General features: G+C 42.3%; 1 protein-coding gene across 1 annotated transcript; it reads right to left on the bottom strand.

The window, feature by feature from the left end:
• Window positions 1–1,487: 1,487 nt before the first annotated feature.
• Window positions 1,488–17,337, bottom strand: reep5 (receptor accessory protein 5). The gene is made up of 5 exons (XM_034239889.1): window positions 17,031–17,337; window positions 16,835–16,928; window positions 4,037–4,175; window positions 2,621–2,789; window positions 1,488–1,718 (listed from the first exon to the last, which is right to left on the bottom strand). The coding sequence occupies exons 1-5, from the start codon at window positions 17,146–17,148 to the stop codon at window positions 1,669–1,671; spliced, it is 570 nt and encodes a 189-aa protein (XP_034095780.1). The 5' UTR covers window positions 17,149–17,337; the 3' UTR covers window positions 1,488–1,668.
• Window positions 17,338–18,275: the final 938 nt, after the last annotated feature.

Genomic DNA, 18,275 nt, shown 5'->3' with positions numbered 1-18,275 from the left:
GCTTTATTCTGCAAGGAGGCAGAAGCCAGGAACCTTTGGAGGACAGGTGGGTTCATTACTTAAGTACAATTGGGAGGTACTTTGAGTATTGAGTATATGCCTCGGTGTACTTCTACTCCACTACAGTTCAGAGGTAAATGGTGTACTTTGACTCACTGCATGTATTTAATACCTTTAGTTACTTCACAGATGTGGATGAATGATGTGAAATATAATCAAGTGTTAAATCAGACTTTAGTTCCACCTGGAGTAAATCCACCAGCTACCCTGCAGTATACAAAGTCATTCAGACTAGCTGCACCTTTACCAGTTTTGAGAACACTTTCATGATCAATCATTATAAAACACATCATATATATTATTCTGAAATGGACCAATGACTACTTTTACTGTCGCTACTTTAACTATATTTTGATGAGAATACTTTTCTACTTTTACTTGAACATTTTGAATGCAGGACTTTTACTGTAACAGAGTATTCCTACACTCTGGTACTTCTACTTTTACTCAAGTACAAGATCTGAGTACTTCTACTTTTACTCAAGCACAAGATCTAACTACTTGGCCTCAATAGTGGCGGCTCGAGCCAGTGGATTAGTGCGTTGGTGTTCAGATCAGGTTCAAACCCCACTGCAGTCAGCGGCCGTTTTTCAATCGCAAGTAAAACTTCTGTAGAGCAACTATTTCAAGTATACTACGTCATCGAGTGGCGCTGAAGGACTGTTTAAATGCATGTTAAATCAAATGCCCAGCATTCTGCGCCACTCTATGACGTAGTATACTTGAAATAGTTGCTCTGCAGCAGGTGTACTCGCGATTGAGAAACGGCCAGTATGTCGTTGTGTCCCTGGGCAAGACACACCCAAATTGCTCTTTGGGGATTGTCCACAGTATTGAGTGTAAATCGCTTTGGATAAAAGCGTCTAACAAGTGACATGTAATGTAGTGACACCTAGTGGGTCAAATAGGAACTGCAGACTTGCTCATTAGTGGATCAAAACATATCATTTGTGTCTGCTCTATATCCAGGGAAACCCAGTGGTGGAGTGTGACTTAAGTATATACTCAAGTGTTATACTTGAGAGCAAAGTAAAGGTATTTGTACTTTATTCTTGCGTGGTTAAAACACACAAACGAACCGTTGCCAGGCAGAAAACCCACTGGGCTTTTCTGATGTTAAAATTGACAGTAATAGAGAATACAAGAGACATTAACCAACATCTTATAGCCTTAGTTACATTACAGTGACATATTAAACATTTATACTGATTTTTTATTACATTTGATGTTTAGTTTTTAACCAAACTAACCAACAGTTTACAGGAGAAAAGCTTCTTTAAGGAATAAGTGGAAAAAGGTTTTGGGTGTTATTTTAAGAGATATTTCTGCATTGGATACTTTTATATGTAATACTGTGACTCGGTTTACTAACTATACTTTTTCAATGCAGTACATGTACACACAACAGTGAAATGAATAAAACCAGGACCACTTGAGCGGGTTTTATTTGGTTCATAAAGCACATCAGGGCGTGTGTAAAGGTCTCACAGCCCCGCAGAAGGCAGAGTTAAATAAGTAAATGGCTTTCCATGAAACATGTGACATAAAGATTCAGATTTAAGAACAAACAAGGCAACATTTCTCCTGTCAGAGTCCGACCCCCCCTCTTTACTCGTACTTCTTCTCCTCGAACATGATGTTGGCCGTGGCTCTCTTGGCTGTGGACACACACACACACACACAGAGACACACACACATCTTATTTAGTAATTCTGATAGCTACTTGCAACTGTACAGAGGTGTAAAGTAACCAAGTAAATCTACTCAAGTGCTGTACCTAAGTAGAATTTTGAGATACTTGTACATAGTTACTTGAGTATCTCCATGTTATGCTACTTTGTACTTATACTCCAATACAATTCAGAGGTAAATGGTGTACTTGTAAGTCATTCAAACTAGCTGCACCTTTACCAGCTTTGAGAACACTTTAATGATCAATCATTATAAAACATATCATATATATTATTCTGAAATGGACCAATCTGCACAACGACTACTTTCACTATATTTTGATGAGAATACTTTTCTACTTTTACTTGAGGAACATTTTGAATGCAGGACTTTTACTGAAACAGAGTATTCCCACACTCTGGTTCTTCTACTTTTACTCAAGTACAAGATCTGAGTACTTCTACTTTCACTCAAGTACAAGATCTGAGTACTTCTACTTTTACTCAAGTACAAGATCTGAGTACTTCTACTTTCACTCAAGTACAAGATCTGAGTACTTCTACTTTTACTCAAATACAAGATCTGAGTACTTTTACTGAAGTACAAGATCTGAGTACTTCTACTTTTACTCAAATACAAGATCTGAGTACTTCTACTTTTACTGAAGTACAAGATCTGAGTACTTCTACTTTTACTCAAATACAAGATCTGAGTACTTCTACTTTTACTCAAATACAAGATCTGAGTACTTCTACTTTCACTCAAGTACAAGATCTGAGTACTTCTCCTACCTCTATGTGAAGTAAGTGACACATGAAGGGAACTGTTATCTGTTTCTTCCCCGTCCCACACATTTCATCACGATTGTGTTTCCAGTAAATTGTCTCACCCTCGTCTTTGAACTTGTCAGCAGCTTCTGACGCCTTGTCCTTCACAATCTTCATCGCATCGTCGATCTTGCCTTCGTTCTTCAGGAAGACTGGTCGAATGATGCGAGTATAAATGAGGATGGATCCATTAGAGGCGGTGGGGGCCATGCAATAAACCAGGAAGGCACCCTGGAGAGAGGAGGGGGAGACAAACACAATTTATCATTTTAGTATAATGAATATATATGGCATATTTATTCTTAGAATTAAAAAAGGACCAAAACGTCCATAATATATATTTCTATTTATTCTATATTGTGTCTTATTTATACCATATCTATGGTGTATTAATTTGTTCTGTTTGTAATGTGTATACTGCCTTAAACTGTTTTACTAAATTATATATAATACTTATACAATACATCACTCTTCACTTTAGTGCTGTTTTGACCGCATTTCCGTTGTGTGCAATGACTATAAAGTTGGATCTAATCAGAGATGGCAAAGTACACACATCCTTTACTCAAGTAGAAGTACAGATACTCGTGTTTAAAAATACTCTGGTTAAAGTAGAAGTACTGACTAAACTTCTTTACTCAAGTCAAAGTAAAGAGGCTTTGAAATGTACTTCAGTAAAAAGTACCCATAACTAGCAGCTGTTTTAAAGAGTACCTGACCTCCCTTTGTATTAATAGAACAATAATGTCATTGTTAGCTAATGAATGTTTCCATGCTGAACAACGGCAACATGACAACGTTTCCATTGGTCCCTCTTCTTTAGAGAAGACCAGGAAATGATGGATACACGGATCGTGTTCAAATCAATAGGCACGCAATGACTCTAAAGAATAATGATCACGCACCAAACACACATTCAGACTAAAGGAACCAGCTGTTTGGAAAATGAGAGAAGTAGAAAGTACAGGTATTTGAGTTCAACATGTAAGAAGTAGAAAGTACAGGTATTTGAGTTCAACATGTAAGAAGTAGAAAGTACAGGTATTTGTGTTCAACATGTAAGAAGTAGAAAGTACAGGTATTTGAGTTCAACATGTAAGAAGTAAAAAGTACAGGTATTTGAGTTCAACATGTAAGAAGTAGAAAGTACAGGTATTTGAGTTCAACATGTAAGAAGTAGAAAGTACAGGTATTTGTGTTCAACATGTAAGAAGTAGAAAGTACAGGTATTTGTGTTCAACATGTAAGAAGTAGAAAGTACAGGTATTTGTGTTCAACATGTAAGAAGTAGAAAGTACAGGTATTTGAGTTCAACATGTAGTCAAAGTTAAAAGTCGTCAGAAAAATAAGTAGTGGAGTAAATTACTTAAATACAGTAACAAAGTATTTGTACTCCACTACTTCCCACCTCTGGATCTAATCTATCATTACACTGTATTCATTTTTTAAACCCAACACATTGACAGAAGCTGGATTACCTTTCCGATATAGTAGAAGGGGAACCAGGAGAGGAAGATGTCGGCGAAGAACTCGGCCACGCTGAAGAGCCCGTACACCACCCAGTAGGTGAGCCACTTGGTGTCGTCGTCTTTTGTGGCGCTTTCAATGGCCTTAATGCTGGGGAGGAACACATGGGAGATAAAACGTTTAAATACATGTCAACATCTTTCTCCCTTCTGCAAAAGATTGTTCGATCCAACATGTGTCCGTCCATCTCCTCCTCTCTTAACTTTCTTTTGTTTGTTTAAATCCCTACCATGACATTCCTGCTACCTCAATACGTTTCATATAAGACATTTCCCCATATTTTGCAACATGAGAAATAATTTAAAAAATGTCCACCCTTTCAATAAAAGTCTAGTAGTGTGTTTGTTCTAGATAGACTGTTTATATACAGGTTCCAACACGAGTGTGAAATTGTCTTCATGAAAAGATAGAAGTAGTGTAATTAGAAACAGGTTTGAGTTACTTCTACTTGAGTTCTTCAATGTTATGCTACCTTATTCTTCAACTCCTCCACATTTTAGAAGCCAATATTGAACTTTTTACTCCACTTCATGTATGTGACAGCTGTAGTTGCATTACAGAATCAGATCATTAGTTAATATGAATCCACTTTTAAAGCACACATCAGGAGGATACGTCCCCTCCTGACCCAGAAAGCCACGCAGGTTCTGGTCCAGGCTCTCGTCACCTCACGCCTAGACTACTGCAACTCCCTCCTGGCTGGTCTACCTGCATGTGCCATCCGACCTCTGCAGCTCATTCAGAATGCAGCGGCTCGCCTGGTCTTCAACCTTCCTAAATTCTCCCACACCACTCCGCTCCTCCGCTCCCTTCACTGGCTTCCGGTAACTGCTAGAATCCACTTCAAGACACTGGTACTTGCTTACCATGCTGCGAGTGGATCTGGCCCTTCGTACATCCAGGACATGGTTAAACCGTACACCCCAGCACGTGCACTACGCTCTGCATCAGCCAAACGGCTCGCTGCGCCCTCACTGCGAAGGGGACCCAAGTTCCCATCAGCAAAAGCACGTGGGTTTGCTGTCCTGGCTCCAGGATGGTGGAATGAGCTCCCCATTGACATCAGGACAGCAGATAGCTTACACACCTTCCGGCGCAGACTGAAAACTCATCTCTTTCGACTCCACTTCGAGCGATAGAATTACTAACAAAGCACTTATATACTAATAAAGGACTGGCTTATCTACAGCCAGTTGAGTAGCACTTGAAATGCAATGTAATGTAATGTAACATATTGACAAGTAAATATACGTTAAATACCCAGCAGCAGTGTATCAATAGTGATAATCCAGTAACTAAATATATATACGATTCTGAAACGATTACATATAGTACTTTTACTTTTGATACCTAAGGATGTTTTGATGCCAATACTTTTACTACAGATTTTGAATGTGCATCTGGACCCGGTGACGACATTACCTATTGACGCAGCAACCACTGTAAGTTATATTCTTGTTTAATTAGACTTCTCTGTTTCATTTATTCGACTCTGTATAAATTGTTATTGTAGCTTAAACGGCTAAATCACGTTTGAGAGATTTTAAATCTCAGATCTGCTCAGGCGAAACCTGCTGCACAGGTCTCAGCACTCAAGCCTGCATTAATATAGGCACGGCCAGTCTATTGTCGCCCATCAGCTGTAGATAGTTAACTAATTAGAGGGCCGTGGCCCTACAGCTGTGAGAACTGAGCAATCAGGCGTCCATTTCGGGTAGCTCTTTCCTGGAGCGTCAGCTTCAGCGTCAGACAGCCGAAGACTGACAAAGACATTGGAGTCCTGCGGGAGTAAGACTGACAAAGACATTGGAGTCCTGCGGGAGTCACGAGGGAGGCAAAGAGGAGGCAAATCCTACTCTGATCGAGCTGGTGTCTTATTTCTCTTTTCTTTAGTTTTCTAGCCCCGCATGCTATAATCATGTGTATTTTCTCTATTCCTGTTCATGTGTCTTCTCGCAATTATCACTGGCCCCGTGTATCTCCTTATCGATATAACCGGCCTGCTCTCGTCTATCCCACATGCTCCACTGAGATCCAACATCTAGTTTCTGGTGGCCTGTGGAATTGCCAGTCAGCTGTTCCTAAGGCTGACTTCATCTCTGGCTACACCTCCCTGCAGTCTCTGGATTTCCTTGCTCTCACTGAGACCTGGATTACTCCATCCAACACATCCACCCCAGCAGCTCTCTCCACAGCATATTCCTTCTCCCATACACCCAGACCCACTGGCAGAGGAGGTGGCACTGGTCTCCTGCTCTCTCCCAAATGGAGCTTTTCCCTCTTCAAGCTACCTAACTTCACTCCTTCCACCTTTGAATTCCATGCCGTCACAGTAACCCATCCTATACAGTTAACCATTGTTGTTCTCTACCGTCCACCAGGCGCCTTGGGGGACTTCTTGGAGGAATTAGATAATCTCCTCTCACTCATCCCTGAAACTGGCCCTCCCGCTGTACTTCTCGGAGACTTCAACCTCCAGACGGGGAAGATAGACGAACTAACATCTCTGTTAACCGCCTTTGCTTTCTCACTGTCTCCGTCCCCACCGACTCATAAAGCTGGCAATGTCCTTGATCTCATATTCTCAAGGAACTGCGCTACTTCTAACCTCTCTGTAAACCCGCTCCACACATCCGATCACTTCTTCATTTTATTCTCTCTATCCCTTTCCAAACATAACAAACTAATCTCTTCCCATCCTGCACTTGTCCGCCGTAACCTTCGTTCCCTCTCCCCCTCTAGCTTTGCCTCGTCGGTGCTCTCAGCCCTCCCTTCCTCTGATTCGTTCCATCTCCTGCCTCCAAACTCTGCTGCAGAAACTCTCCTCTCTACTCTCTCATCCACTCTGGACTCGCTCTGTCCTCTCACATCTCGGCAGGCTCGTCAGTCCCCTCCTGCTCCCTGGCTAAATGATGCACTGCGTGCTAATAGAACCGTCCTTAGGGCAGCAGAGCGGAAATGGTGGAAATCCAAACACCGTGACGACCTCCTAACCTATCAGGCTCTCCTCTCCTCTTTCTCTGCTTCGATCTCTCAGGCAAAAAGCACTTTCTTTCAAGATAAGATCCAATCTTCCTATTCCAATCCTAAAAAACTATTTTCCATCTTCTCCACCCTCTTGGACCCTCCCAAAGCCCCTCCCCCCTCCTCACTTCTGTCAAGCGACTTTGTTACCCACTTTGAAAAAAGGTTGATGATATTCGCTCTTCTTTTTCTGACTCACCTTTACTCACCGCTGGGTCACCAGACCCTCCTTCCACCAACACACTAACCTCCTTTTCCCCTCTCTCTCCAAGTGAGGTTCTTACCCTCATTACCTCTGCCCGCCCTACCACCTGTCCTCTGGACCCTATCCCTTCAAACCTCCTTCAGACTATCGCTCCTGATATTCTACCGTTTCTCACCCATTTCATCAACACTTCTCTAACTTCTGGTCACTTTCCAAACAGTCTCAAGGAGGCAAGAGTAAACCCTCTCCTAAAGAAACCCACTCTCAACCCGTCTGATGTTATAAACTACAGGCCTGTCTCTCTCCTCCCGTTCCTGTCTAAATCACTTGAACGCGCTGTCTTTAAACAACTCTCCTGTTATCTCCATCAGAACAACCTTCTGGATCCGCACCAGTCTGGTTTCAAGGCAGGTCACTCCACAGAAACTGCTCTCATTGCTGTCACGGAGGAACTGCACACTGCCAAAACTGCCTCCCTCTCCTCTGTCATCATCCTGTTGGACCTGTCTGCTGCATTCGACACGGTGAATCATCAGATCCTCCTTCGCACTCTCCAAAAACTTGGAGTTTCAGGCTCTGCACTTTCCCTCCTCACCTCATACCTGAAAGACCGTACCTACAGGGTGACTTGGAGAGGGTCTGAGTCCGACCCTTGTCAATTAACTACGGGGGTCCCTCAGGGCTCTGTTCTTGGTCCCCTCCTCTTCTCCCTGTACACAAACTCGCTCGGATCAGTCATTAGCCCGCATGGTTTTTCATACCACTGCTACGCTGACGACACCCAATTAATTCTGTCCTTTCCCCGCTCAGAGACCCAGGTCGTTGCACGCATCTCTGCTTGTCTAGCTGACATCTCTCAGTGGATGTCTGCTCACCACCTCAAGCTCAACCTTGACAAGACTGAGCTGCTCTTCCTCCCGGGAAAAGATTGTCCCACTCTTGACCTAACAATCAACATCGGCACCTCAGTTGTTTCCCCGACTCAGACTGCAAGGAATCTGGGTGTGACCCTAGATAACAACCTGTCCTTCACTGCAAACATCGCTGCTACAACCCGTTGCTGCAGATACACGCTTTACAACATCAGGAAGATACGTCCCCAGCTGACACAGAAAGCGACTCAGGTTCTGGTCCAGGCTCTCGTCATCTCACGCCTAGACTACTGCAACTCCCTCCTGGCTGGTCTACCTGCATGTGCCATCCGACCTCTGCAGCTCATCCAGAATGCAGCGGCTCGTCTGGTCTTCAACCTTCCTAAATTTTCCCACACCACTCCGCTCCTCCGCTCCCTTCACTGGCTTCCGGTAACTGCTAGAATCCACTTCAAGACACTGGTACTTGCTTACCATGCTGCGAATGGATCTGGCCCTTCCTACATCCAGGACATGGTTAAACCGTACACCCCAGCGCGTGCACTACGCTCTGCATCAGCCAAACGACTCGCTGCGCCCTCGCTGCGAGGGGGACCCAAGTTCCCATCGGCGAAAACACGTGGGTTTGCTGTCCTGGCTCCAAGATGGTGGAATGAGCTCCCCATTGACATCAGGACGGCAGATAGCTTGCACATCTTCCGGCGCAAACTGAAAACTCATCTCTTTCGACTCCACTTCGAGCGATAGAACTATTAACGAAGCACTTTTATACTAATAAAGGACTGGCTTACCTAAAGCCAGTTGAGTAGCACTTGAAATGTTTGGCTCTATGAAACCTGATGTACTTATATGATTCTGTTTTCTTCAAGGTTGTGTCTTCCTGGTCGAATGTACTTATTGTAAGTCGCTTTGGATAAAAGCGTCAGCTAAATGCAATGCAATGTAATGTAATGTAATGAATGCAGTATTTTTACAATTTACTGTATATACATTTACTTGAGTGTAAAGTCTAACCCTCTTCTTCCACCTCTGGATATACATTAACTAAAGGACTCTTTGATAAGAGACTCGTGGACCCCTCCTATCTAAAGGTCTGAACAGCGTCAGTCAGCTGATAGAGACACACCTTCTCTGAAATGCTGATAGGACGTTCATTTATCAGTAGCTTTTAAAACTTTCTTTGTGTTACGTTCACTATGTGTAGGCTCACTTTAGATAATGAAAAACTGTCAAACTGTAAAACAGACTGTGATGCCCTTGTGGGTTCACCTGGAGAGGGGCTGCATTCCAATAGTCCATTTAGCTTAGGAACCTAAATGACCCGGAAGTCCCTCAGTGGCAGCCATGATAAGTGCCTTTTGAATTCTCCAAATGAAAGGAAAGGAGGTTTCAAACTTCCTTTATAACCTCCTTTAGCTTAGGAACCACTGGACCTCCCTAACCGAAAGGAGAGGAGAAAATGCTGCCCCACAATGCATTGCAGCCGCAGCATTTGCCGTCACTCAACAGTCGGCTGTTCACGGAAACAACCGATTATGAACGAGAAATGATATCATGAAAGTTACGGTCCTTATTAAGCTTTTTAAAACGTATGTGGTAAGTTGCCAAAGTGCTTTTTTCTGAACGTTCATCAGTATTATAATCAAAAAGAGAAATATGAACGTTAGTTTTTACTGAAATGATCAAATAAAGTCGACATCTCACAGTCTTTACTGAGCTGTGTGGGGTTTGTTCAACTTTTAAAAGATGTTTGAATGGTGATATACACAGTGATAGATGTTAAGGACTAACGTTTATAATAAATACATTTGTGTTGATTTTAAGATCTTTTCATCAATCATACGTATTGGGATCATTTGTATTAATGTGGACCGGAGGGAGAGGGTGACGAGCAGAAGTTTCACTTTCCTTTTTTATTTCAATTCCAACTTTGGTCATGAAGAATATGTTTCTCTGTTGTCCACGTTCATAAAGCAAAGCAACAGCGTCAGAGCACGGTGCAGAGTCTCTAGATGAGTCCCTCGTTCTTATTAAACATCCATGTTGGAGTCCGCTGTATAGAAAACTGTAGTTCCCATGGTTACCCCACAGCAGCAGACGCACATTCATGACGTCCGCTGGCGCATCATAAACACGTCGGATAGTGAAAGTGCATTCGGATTCTCTAAAGCACCGCGGTCTCTTCTCCTAAGTCCTTTTGAATTCTCCTATCCACTAACCCTTAACCCCGTGACGTTTCACTCAGAGGTCAAGGAATAGGAGATAGGGTAGAAATTAGGAGCTGATTTGGACTATCGACTGGCATGGTATGGTCGATCTCTCGCAGAGAGAGTAGAGAGAAGATGAGAAGAAAACGAGAAGAGAGAGATAGGAGAAGGAGAGAGAGAGAGAGAGAGAGAGAGAAGAGAGAGAGAGAGAGAGGGAGAGAGAGAGGAGAGAGGAGAGAGAGAGCAGAGAGAGGTAGAGAGAAGCCAGAAGAGAGATCGAGAGAGCGAGAGAGAGAGAGAAGAGATAGGAGAGAGAAGAGTAGAGAGCGAGAGAGAGCGCTAGAGAGAAGAGAGAGAGGAGTAGCGCATATCGAGATACGATCTATAGAGATGAGAGAGAGAGATAGAGATCTCGCTCATATAGTCTAGGATTATCGGCTGCGCGCTCGCGTCTCTCTAGTTCTGATCTATCGCGCTATCTCTCTCTCTCTATCTATCTCTCTCTAGATATCTCTAGCGTCGATCGCTCTCTATCACTCTCTCAATCTGATTAACTGTGTAAATGCTAAGTTTATTATGTCGTATCACAAACAAAATGTTCCACGATGCTCTGAATTATAGCTAATATCACTGTTAAATCTACTTCTGTGCAATATACACTTCCTGGCTGCTATCTCACACATGGGGCGAAGCCTGCGAGCTAGTTCAGGCAGTCAACTCGAGCACTTATGCTGCCTTCATACATAACGCCCCCTTGCCACTCTACAACCAACCAACCAGAGTCTCCTTAATATGCCGCTCTATTTAACCTGCCAGATCTCTCTCCATGCTTTGCTTGCTGCAGCTACTTCCACGTCGCTGCTGCTTGCTGCCCCCCACCACCCCAGCTTCCACCTGTAGGCTCGGGGGGTTAGTTATTTAATCATCACTCATCGTGCTATGTATATCTGTGGAGTGATGATGCCCGAGCCTCAAACTCAACTATATGCTGCTTATCTGACTGAACTGTTACTGGATGTGTAAATTGTAAATCTCCTACTTTTACCTTTAATATGGTTATGCATGCTTCTTAATTAATATTAAGCTATTTTTACTTGCTGTAACACCCTCTGTGTTTGAATTGCCTTGTGTTGAAAAGTGCTATATAAATAAACTTGCCTTGCCTCTGTGGGACGAATGAAGGTATTGTGATTCTGATATTAACAATAACAGTGTTCATCTCTCTCCGTTGGTACATACCATGTGTCTCCTGGCTTTCATTGTTCATTAGCATGCTTCAAACTTCCTGTAATGTGAGCTGTACACGGTCAGAGTCTCACTCGCACTATAGAGAGGTGCAGGGATGAGTCCTCACATTTGACCACTTCCTGTTGCCTCACCTCAAAAAGAGATGTGCTTTCGTTAGAAGCCTGAAATTAGATCACATGGTGAAGATTGCTTGTATGCCATTAAATACCCCACTTCTATGTGTCTTCAAAACAGCAGCTGCTAACAAGTGACTAAATAAACTACTTAACGTCATCACGCCCAACATTAGCCGCCTTTAGCTTAGCCGCCTTTAGCTTAGCGGTGGTGACGTGCAACCATGATGTCGTTTATAGCCTAACATTAGCTTTGTACTTCTGGAGATTGTAGTAACGATTCAATTTGTGTAAACATGTGGAGATTATCCTGCTGAACAAAATGTGTACGTTTCATATAAGTGTGTCTGCAATATTTAAAAAATCTAATAGCAAAATCCCATTCGCTTTTTGTCGAGTGAAGGAGCCCCTTGCGATGCTCACTTCCTGGTTAGCCTACTAAAATAGGTCATCACTACTCCGCTCTATTACCTCAAACTACCCCCCCCCCCTTAAACTCTCCCCACGGTTACTATGTTACTCTGCCCACTGACAGGCAACATGATCCCCTCCCCCCCCTGTGTACATCTGTGATATAAATAAAGAATACACTTTTCCATGGGTGTGTAAACACAGCAATGCATGCATGCTTACAGTAAACAAAAACCAAACAATGGCTGCTCTCAGGTCAGTGAGAACATTCAGATGTAACCATTAAACCCCCGAATCAGTCCTAAAAACTACGAACTGCAGGCATTAGCACGTAATGCAGCCAAGCAAATAACACGACACTGCTGGCTAAATACATGTGTACCAAAAATAAACCCCAGCAGCCACTAATATTAGACATGGCAGACATTTGGAATAGTTATGTATATCAAGTAAGGAAATTGAATAGTTAATGCAACAGTTTTTTTTTTACCCTTAATGTCGTTTCTTCAAGCAACTTTTCACATTTCACATCCTGGCTGTAAAACGTATTAAACATGTCGAAAAAAAATGAAAGGGCCAACTAGTTTCTGATGTCACAAATACTGTTTGCTTCATATCTTGTTTCCACATTTCTGTTTCTACATCAAGGTTACTCCAGGGAACCGTCACACAACCTTACTGTGTGTGTGTGTGTGTGTGTGTGTGTGTGTGTGTGTGTGTGTGTGTGTGTGTGTGTGTGTGTGTGTGTGTGTGGTCTAGCATTACTATACTTGTGGGGACCTAAATCTGTTTACATAGTCACGTGTGGGGACTCGCCTCCCTTATGGGGACAAATTGGAGGTCCCCATAAGGGGAATCATTAATTTTAGGGTGAAGACTTGGTTAGGTTTAGGCATGTGTTGGTTAAGGTTAGGATAAGTCTCCAGGAAATGCATGTAAGTCAATGTAATGTCCCCTGAAGTGATGTATACATGGTGTGTGTGTGTGTGTGTGTGTGTGTGTGTGTGTGTGTGTGTGTGTGTGTGTGTGTGTGTGTGTGTGTGTGTGTGTGTGTGTGTGTGTGTGTGTGTGTGTGGTAACAGAGGCCGGGGCTGTTCAAAGGAAACTGAGATTATAACAGAGACTAGATCCAGGCTGACCTTTTATTTTATGTCGTAGAACAAAATGTCCTCAGCTTGCATTCACCACAGATCGTATACATCCAAACACACATTCAGAAAACCACTGACTTCCAGATGAGGGAACAGGAAGTTGCGAAATGCCGACTCATTTCTGGGTTTTACGATTCATTACTGCTCCCCTCTTTAAGGAATACTTTTTTCATGAAATGTCTGTTTTGTTGTGTACTTGTGGATGTGTTGACCATAAGTGTTGACATGTGAGCAGCCTTGTGATTTCCTCCACAGACCCTCAGGCAGATTCATCCACATACTGCAGTCAGCTCTGAAAACAGACTACAAAGTGCATCTTGGAACAGCCAACATAAATATACAGCAAACTAATTTGGGTTGACAAGCTGTCAATCAAGTCTTAATGGACAATACCCACAAAGATCGGAAAAGGTAAATCGCTAAACTCTTTTTATGATGAGAGATGGTGGAGCGTTCAGATACAGCGACTCGCCTCTCTCTTAATATAAACAATAATTTAACTTTAACACCTTAAATAAATCTGTAAATGTAGTTCCTTTACCTGTACATCTTGTAAGTTTAATTAACTAATGCTTGTTATTTTCGTATTCTCCTTGCTGCTGTTACTGTTTTTAATTACAGTTTCATTCATCGCTGCTTTTATGTATTTGTACACTGAACAAAATATAAACGCAACACTTTTGTTTTTGCTCCCATTTTTCATGAGATGAACTCAAAGATCTAAAACATTTTCTATATACACAAAATAACCATTTCTCTCAAATATTGTTCACAAATCTGAAAAAATCTGTGATAGTGAGCACTTCTCCTTTGCCGAGATAATCCATCCCACCTCACAGGTGTGGCATATCAAGATGCTGATTAGACAGCATGATTATTGCACAGGTGTGCCTTAGGCTGGCCACAATAAAAGGCCACTCTGAAACGTGCATTTTTGCTTTATTGGGGGGGGTCTGGGGGGGGTCCGAAAACCAGTCAGTATCTGGTGTGAGGGGTAGGGGTAGGGTTAGGGTAATGTTGTGAATCGAGTGGCCCATGGTGGTGGTGGGGTTATGGTATGGGCAGGCGTATATTATGGACGACGAACACAGGCCACTCGATTCACAACATTGAACACCAGTTCACCGGTGAGATAAAATTGTGCACGAGTATAATAACAATAAAGCTCTTGGGATAACTTGGTATTTATATATGTATGGTCTTCACCACTAGATTCTACTCTTATCAGTGGCGACTCTAGAGTCTGTGGCGGCCCTAGGCAGACATTCACTGGGGGCCCCTCGGACCAGTGCCACCCCCCCCCCCGGAGCGGTGCGGATAAACTTAAGTTATGAAGCAGCTTATGACGGCGCGCTATGCATGGGGCACCCTAGAGGGGGTTTCCAGACATGTCATTGCAGTAAATTAAAGGAGGTTTCAGGTTGTCGTTGCTGTGGACCTTTTCAATCGACCTTCTTTGGGGGCCCCCCTTCTGGTCCGGGGCCCCAAGCTGTTGCCTGCCTTGCCTGCACCCCAGACTCTAATGTATTGTTTATGTTGTCAGACGTATTGTTAGAGCCAGTAGCGTGACGTCTGTAGTCAAGTATGTATAAAGGACTACAATTCCCAGGGTGCCAAACTCTGAAGAGACAGAGATGGGCAAACTGTCGGAAAGACACCGTCGAGGCAGTTTTTTAACCGTTAAAGTTATACAAAGAAAGAAAGACTACCTTTAAAGTCATTCATTATTTAATTGGAGTTCTGCCTCTTTTGTTTGATTTGTTTTGCTTATTGTAAAGAACTGTTTTCTTTGTTGACTGTGTGAAAAGTGTTTTATCTTATTTGCAGTAAACGCAAAACACAGTATCAACACACCACCGGAGGCCAAGCGAGTCCTTTAATCTGTGAGTAAAACAAATGTCTGTAAAAGGACATTGAGACCGGAGTGTTTGCTTTGGTTGCCTGGGAGACAATCTGTCAGTCCAGTGTTTTATAGTGCATGCACACCCACAATGAAGATGTCATTACTACACTCTTTTAACTTTATTTATAACTTGGTATGCATTTAACTCAACCCCACAACTTCATTCATTGTCCTCTAATGTATTTCTATAGTCAGAAATGTATCCATAATTCATGTAAGAGTGTCTGATATTGAAACGGTACAAATGGGGAAGGAAGCAGAGTTCCTGTGGTTAGTGACTCATCAGTTTTTCATCGTGACTTATTTTCTGCAGACAAGAAAGCTCGTATCACCATGTTTAACTCCTGAAATACCAAATGTTTTATTTCTGCGATCACATAATGAGAGTGTCGTAAGCAGCACATAATCCGGCTCGGTCTATATCCGGCTCCTCAAGGACTCCTGACACAAAGAGGCGTCCGAGAGGAAAAGGAGTCTCAGAGCAACATGTGATACTCTGTTGACCACACAGAGACACACTGACTGAGATAACACATCCTCGTAACCGTTTTATAAATGACCCACTTATACGTTACGGAGGAGCTTTGTCCAATTCTGATCATATGTGGCTTCAAGGGACAAAGAAAGCATCCAAAAGTCAGAAGCTGTGCTGCTTTCACTAGGAAAATATCAGCCGAAATGTCAAGTAGAGCTCTGTCGAAATATTAGACCCCCTGCATTTCGCTGAAATATAGGGCCTAAAGGCAAGAACACAGTACTTTACATACATGTAGTACAACATTAGTGCTACTACTACCTATAATAAGCAATACATATTATCTAAAAACTAGAAGTATGTGGCTTTAATCCATCCGTGTGTTCAGGAGTGATACAGGATGACGTAAACAGAAGAAGGTAACTGTGTTCCCCTACAGTTACATTAAAACAGATGTAATGAGATTACTAATACATATTTGTGGGGATTACGAGCAAGATTAAAGTCACTACATTCATTTTACAAAATGAGTTACTTGCTACTTTGCAGCTATGGATTTATAATACAGAATATAAAATCAACCAGTAATTAATTATGTATATTGTTTTAATGTTTTACTACGTTTACGACGTACTCTGTTCCAGTAAAAGTCCTGCATTCAAAATGTTCCTCAAGTGAAAGTAGAAAAGTATTATCATCAAAATATAGTGAAAGTAGCGACAGTAAAAGTAGTCGTTGTGCAGATTGGTCCATTTCAGAATAATATATATGATATGTTTTATAATGATTGATCATGAAAGTGTTCTCAAAGCTGGTAAAGGTGCAGCTAGTTTGAATGACTTTGTATACTGCAGGGTAGCTGGTGGATTTACTCCAGGTGGAACTAAAGTCTGATTTAACACTTGATTATATTTACCATCATTCATCATCTGTGAAGTAACTAAAGGGATTAAATACATGTGGTGGAGTAGAAGTACACCATTTACCTCTGAACTGTAGTGGAGTAGAAGTACAAGGTAATGGAAAATGGAAATACTCAAGTAAAGTACAAGTAAATCTACTTTGTGTGTGTGTGTGCGTGTGCGTGTGCGTGTGCGCGCGTGCTGGGTGGGGTGCTGCAGGCCCCTCCTTGATACTCACGATATGTATGCAGGATAGAGGAAGCCGATGAGGTTGCACAGCAGGGAGGCTCCGTACCCGATCACCAGGTACACCGAGATGATCCCGATCACAGCTGGAGGAACACACACCACATGTTACACACACACACACTCCTACACACTGACAGAGAAACAAAGGTGGAGGAAGCTGGGTGTGATGCGTTTTTTCCACTCACCCAGAGCGATGTAGGTCCGGCTGACTCCAGTCTTCGCCTCTATCTTCGCCAGAGTGTCTGTCATGAAGTTCTTCTCTTGGAGGAACTTCTCGAACCTGTCTTTGAGCCCCTGCGCCATGGCTGCTCTTCTTTATTCTCAGCGATGCTGTTTGTGAGGAGAAGAGGATCAAACTGCGACAGCCTGCAGACACACTGTTTAAAGAGGCGTCACCGCACACCGGAAGTACTGCCTCCAGCTGCACCCTTCAAAATAAAAGCCTCACAGTCTTTGTCTTTGTTCCACACCTAGAGATGGGAGAAGTACTCAGATCTTGTCCTTGAGTAAAAGTAGAAGTACTCAGATATTGTACTTGAGTAAGAGTAGAAGTACTCAGATATTGTCCTTGAGTAGAAGTACTCAGATCTTGTCCTTGAGTAGAAGTACTCAGATCTTGTACTTGAGTAAAAGTAGAAGTACTCAGATATTGTCCTTGAGTAAAGGTAGAAGTACTCAGATCTTGTCCTTGAGTAAAGGTAGAAGTACTCAGATATTGTCCTTGAGTAAAGGTAGAAGTACTCAGATCTTGTACTTGAGTAAAAGTAGAAGTACCAGAGTGTAGGAATACTCTGTTTCAGTAAAAGTCCTGTATTCAAAATGTTACTCAAGTAAAAGTAAAGTATTCTCATCAAAATATAGTGAAAGTCGCAACAGTAAAAGTAGTCGTTGTGCAGATTGGTCCATTTCAGAATACTATATATGATATGTTTTATAATGATTGATCATGAAAGTGTTCTCAAAGCTGGTGAAGGTGCAGCTAGTTTGAATGACTTTGTATACTGCAGGGTAGCTGGTGGATTTACTCCAGGTGGAACTAAAGTCTGATTTAACACTTGATTATATTTACCATCATTCATCCACATCTGTAAAGTAACTAAAGGTATTAAATACATGTAGTGGAGTAGAAGTACACCATTTACCTCTGAACTGTAGTGGAGTAGAAGTACACAGTAGCATAACATTTAAATACTCAAGTAAAGTACCTCAACTTGAGTAAATGTACTTAGTTACTTTCCACCACTGCACCTATTTTGTTAGTTTAGGCAAAGTTTCCTGACCCAGACATGTCGAGCTGGAAAGACCATTTGCATAACTCTGAGATAATGTTCACTTTATGCAAATACAGAACCCCTCTAACGCACTAAAACACCAACGACTGCTTCTCCTGCTCTCCAGAGGAAATAAACTGAACGAGTTGAGACCACCTC

Source organism: Gymnodraco acuticeps, unplaced genomic scaffold (genome assembly GCF_902827175.1).
Source record: "Gymnodraco acuticeps unplaced genomic scaffold, fGymAcu1.1, whole genome shotgun sequence".
In the NCBI taxonomy this organism is placed as follows: domain Eukaryota; kingdom Metazoa; phylum Chordata; class Actinopteri; order Perciformes; family Bathydraconidae; genus Gymnodraco; species Gymnodraco acuticeps.
This window is presented reverse-complemented; position numbering and strand designations above follow the sequence as displayed.

Coding starts and splice junctions, on each gene's coding strand:
- reep5 (XM_034239889.1), bottom strand. CDS start 17,148: ATGGCGCAGGGGCTCAAAGACAGGTTCGAGAAGTTCCTCCAAGAGAAG. Junction 16,929..17,030: donor CCGGACCTACATCGCTCTGG/GTGAGTGGAAAA, acceptor GTGTTCCTCCAG/CTGTGATCGGGATCATCTCG. Junction 1,719..2,620: donor TGACAAGTTCAAAGACGAGG/GTGAGACAATTT, acceptor GTGTGTCCACAG/CCAAGAGAGCCACGGCCAAC.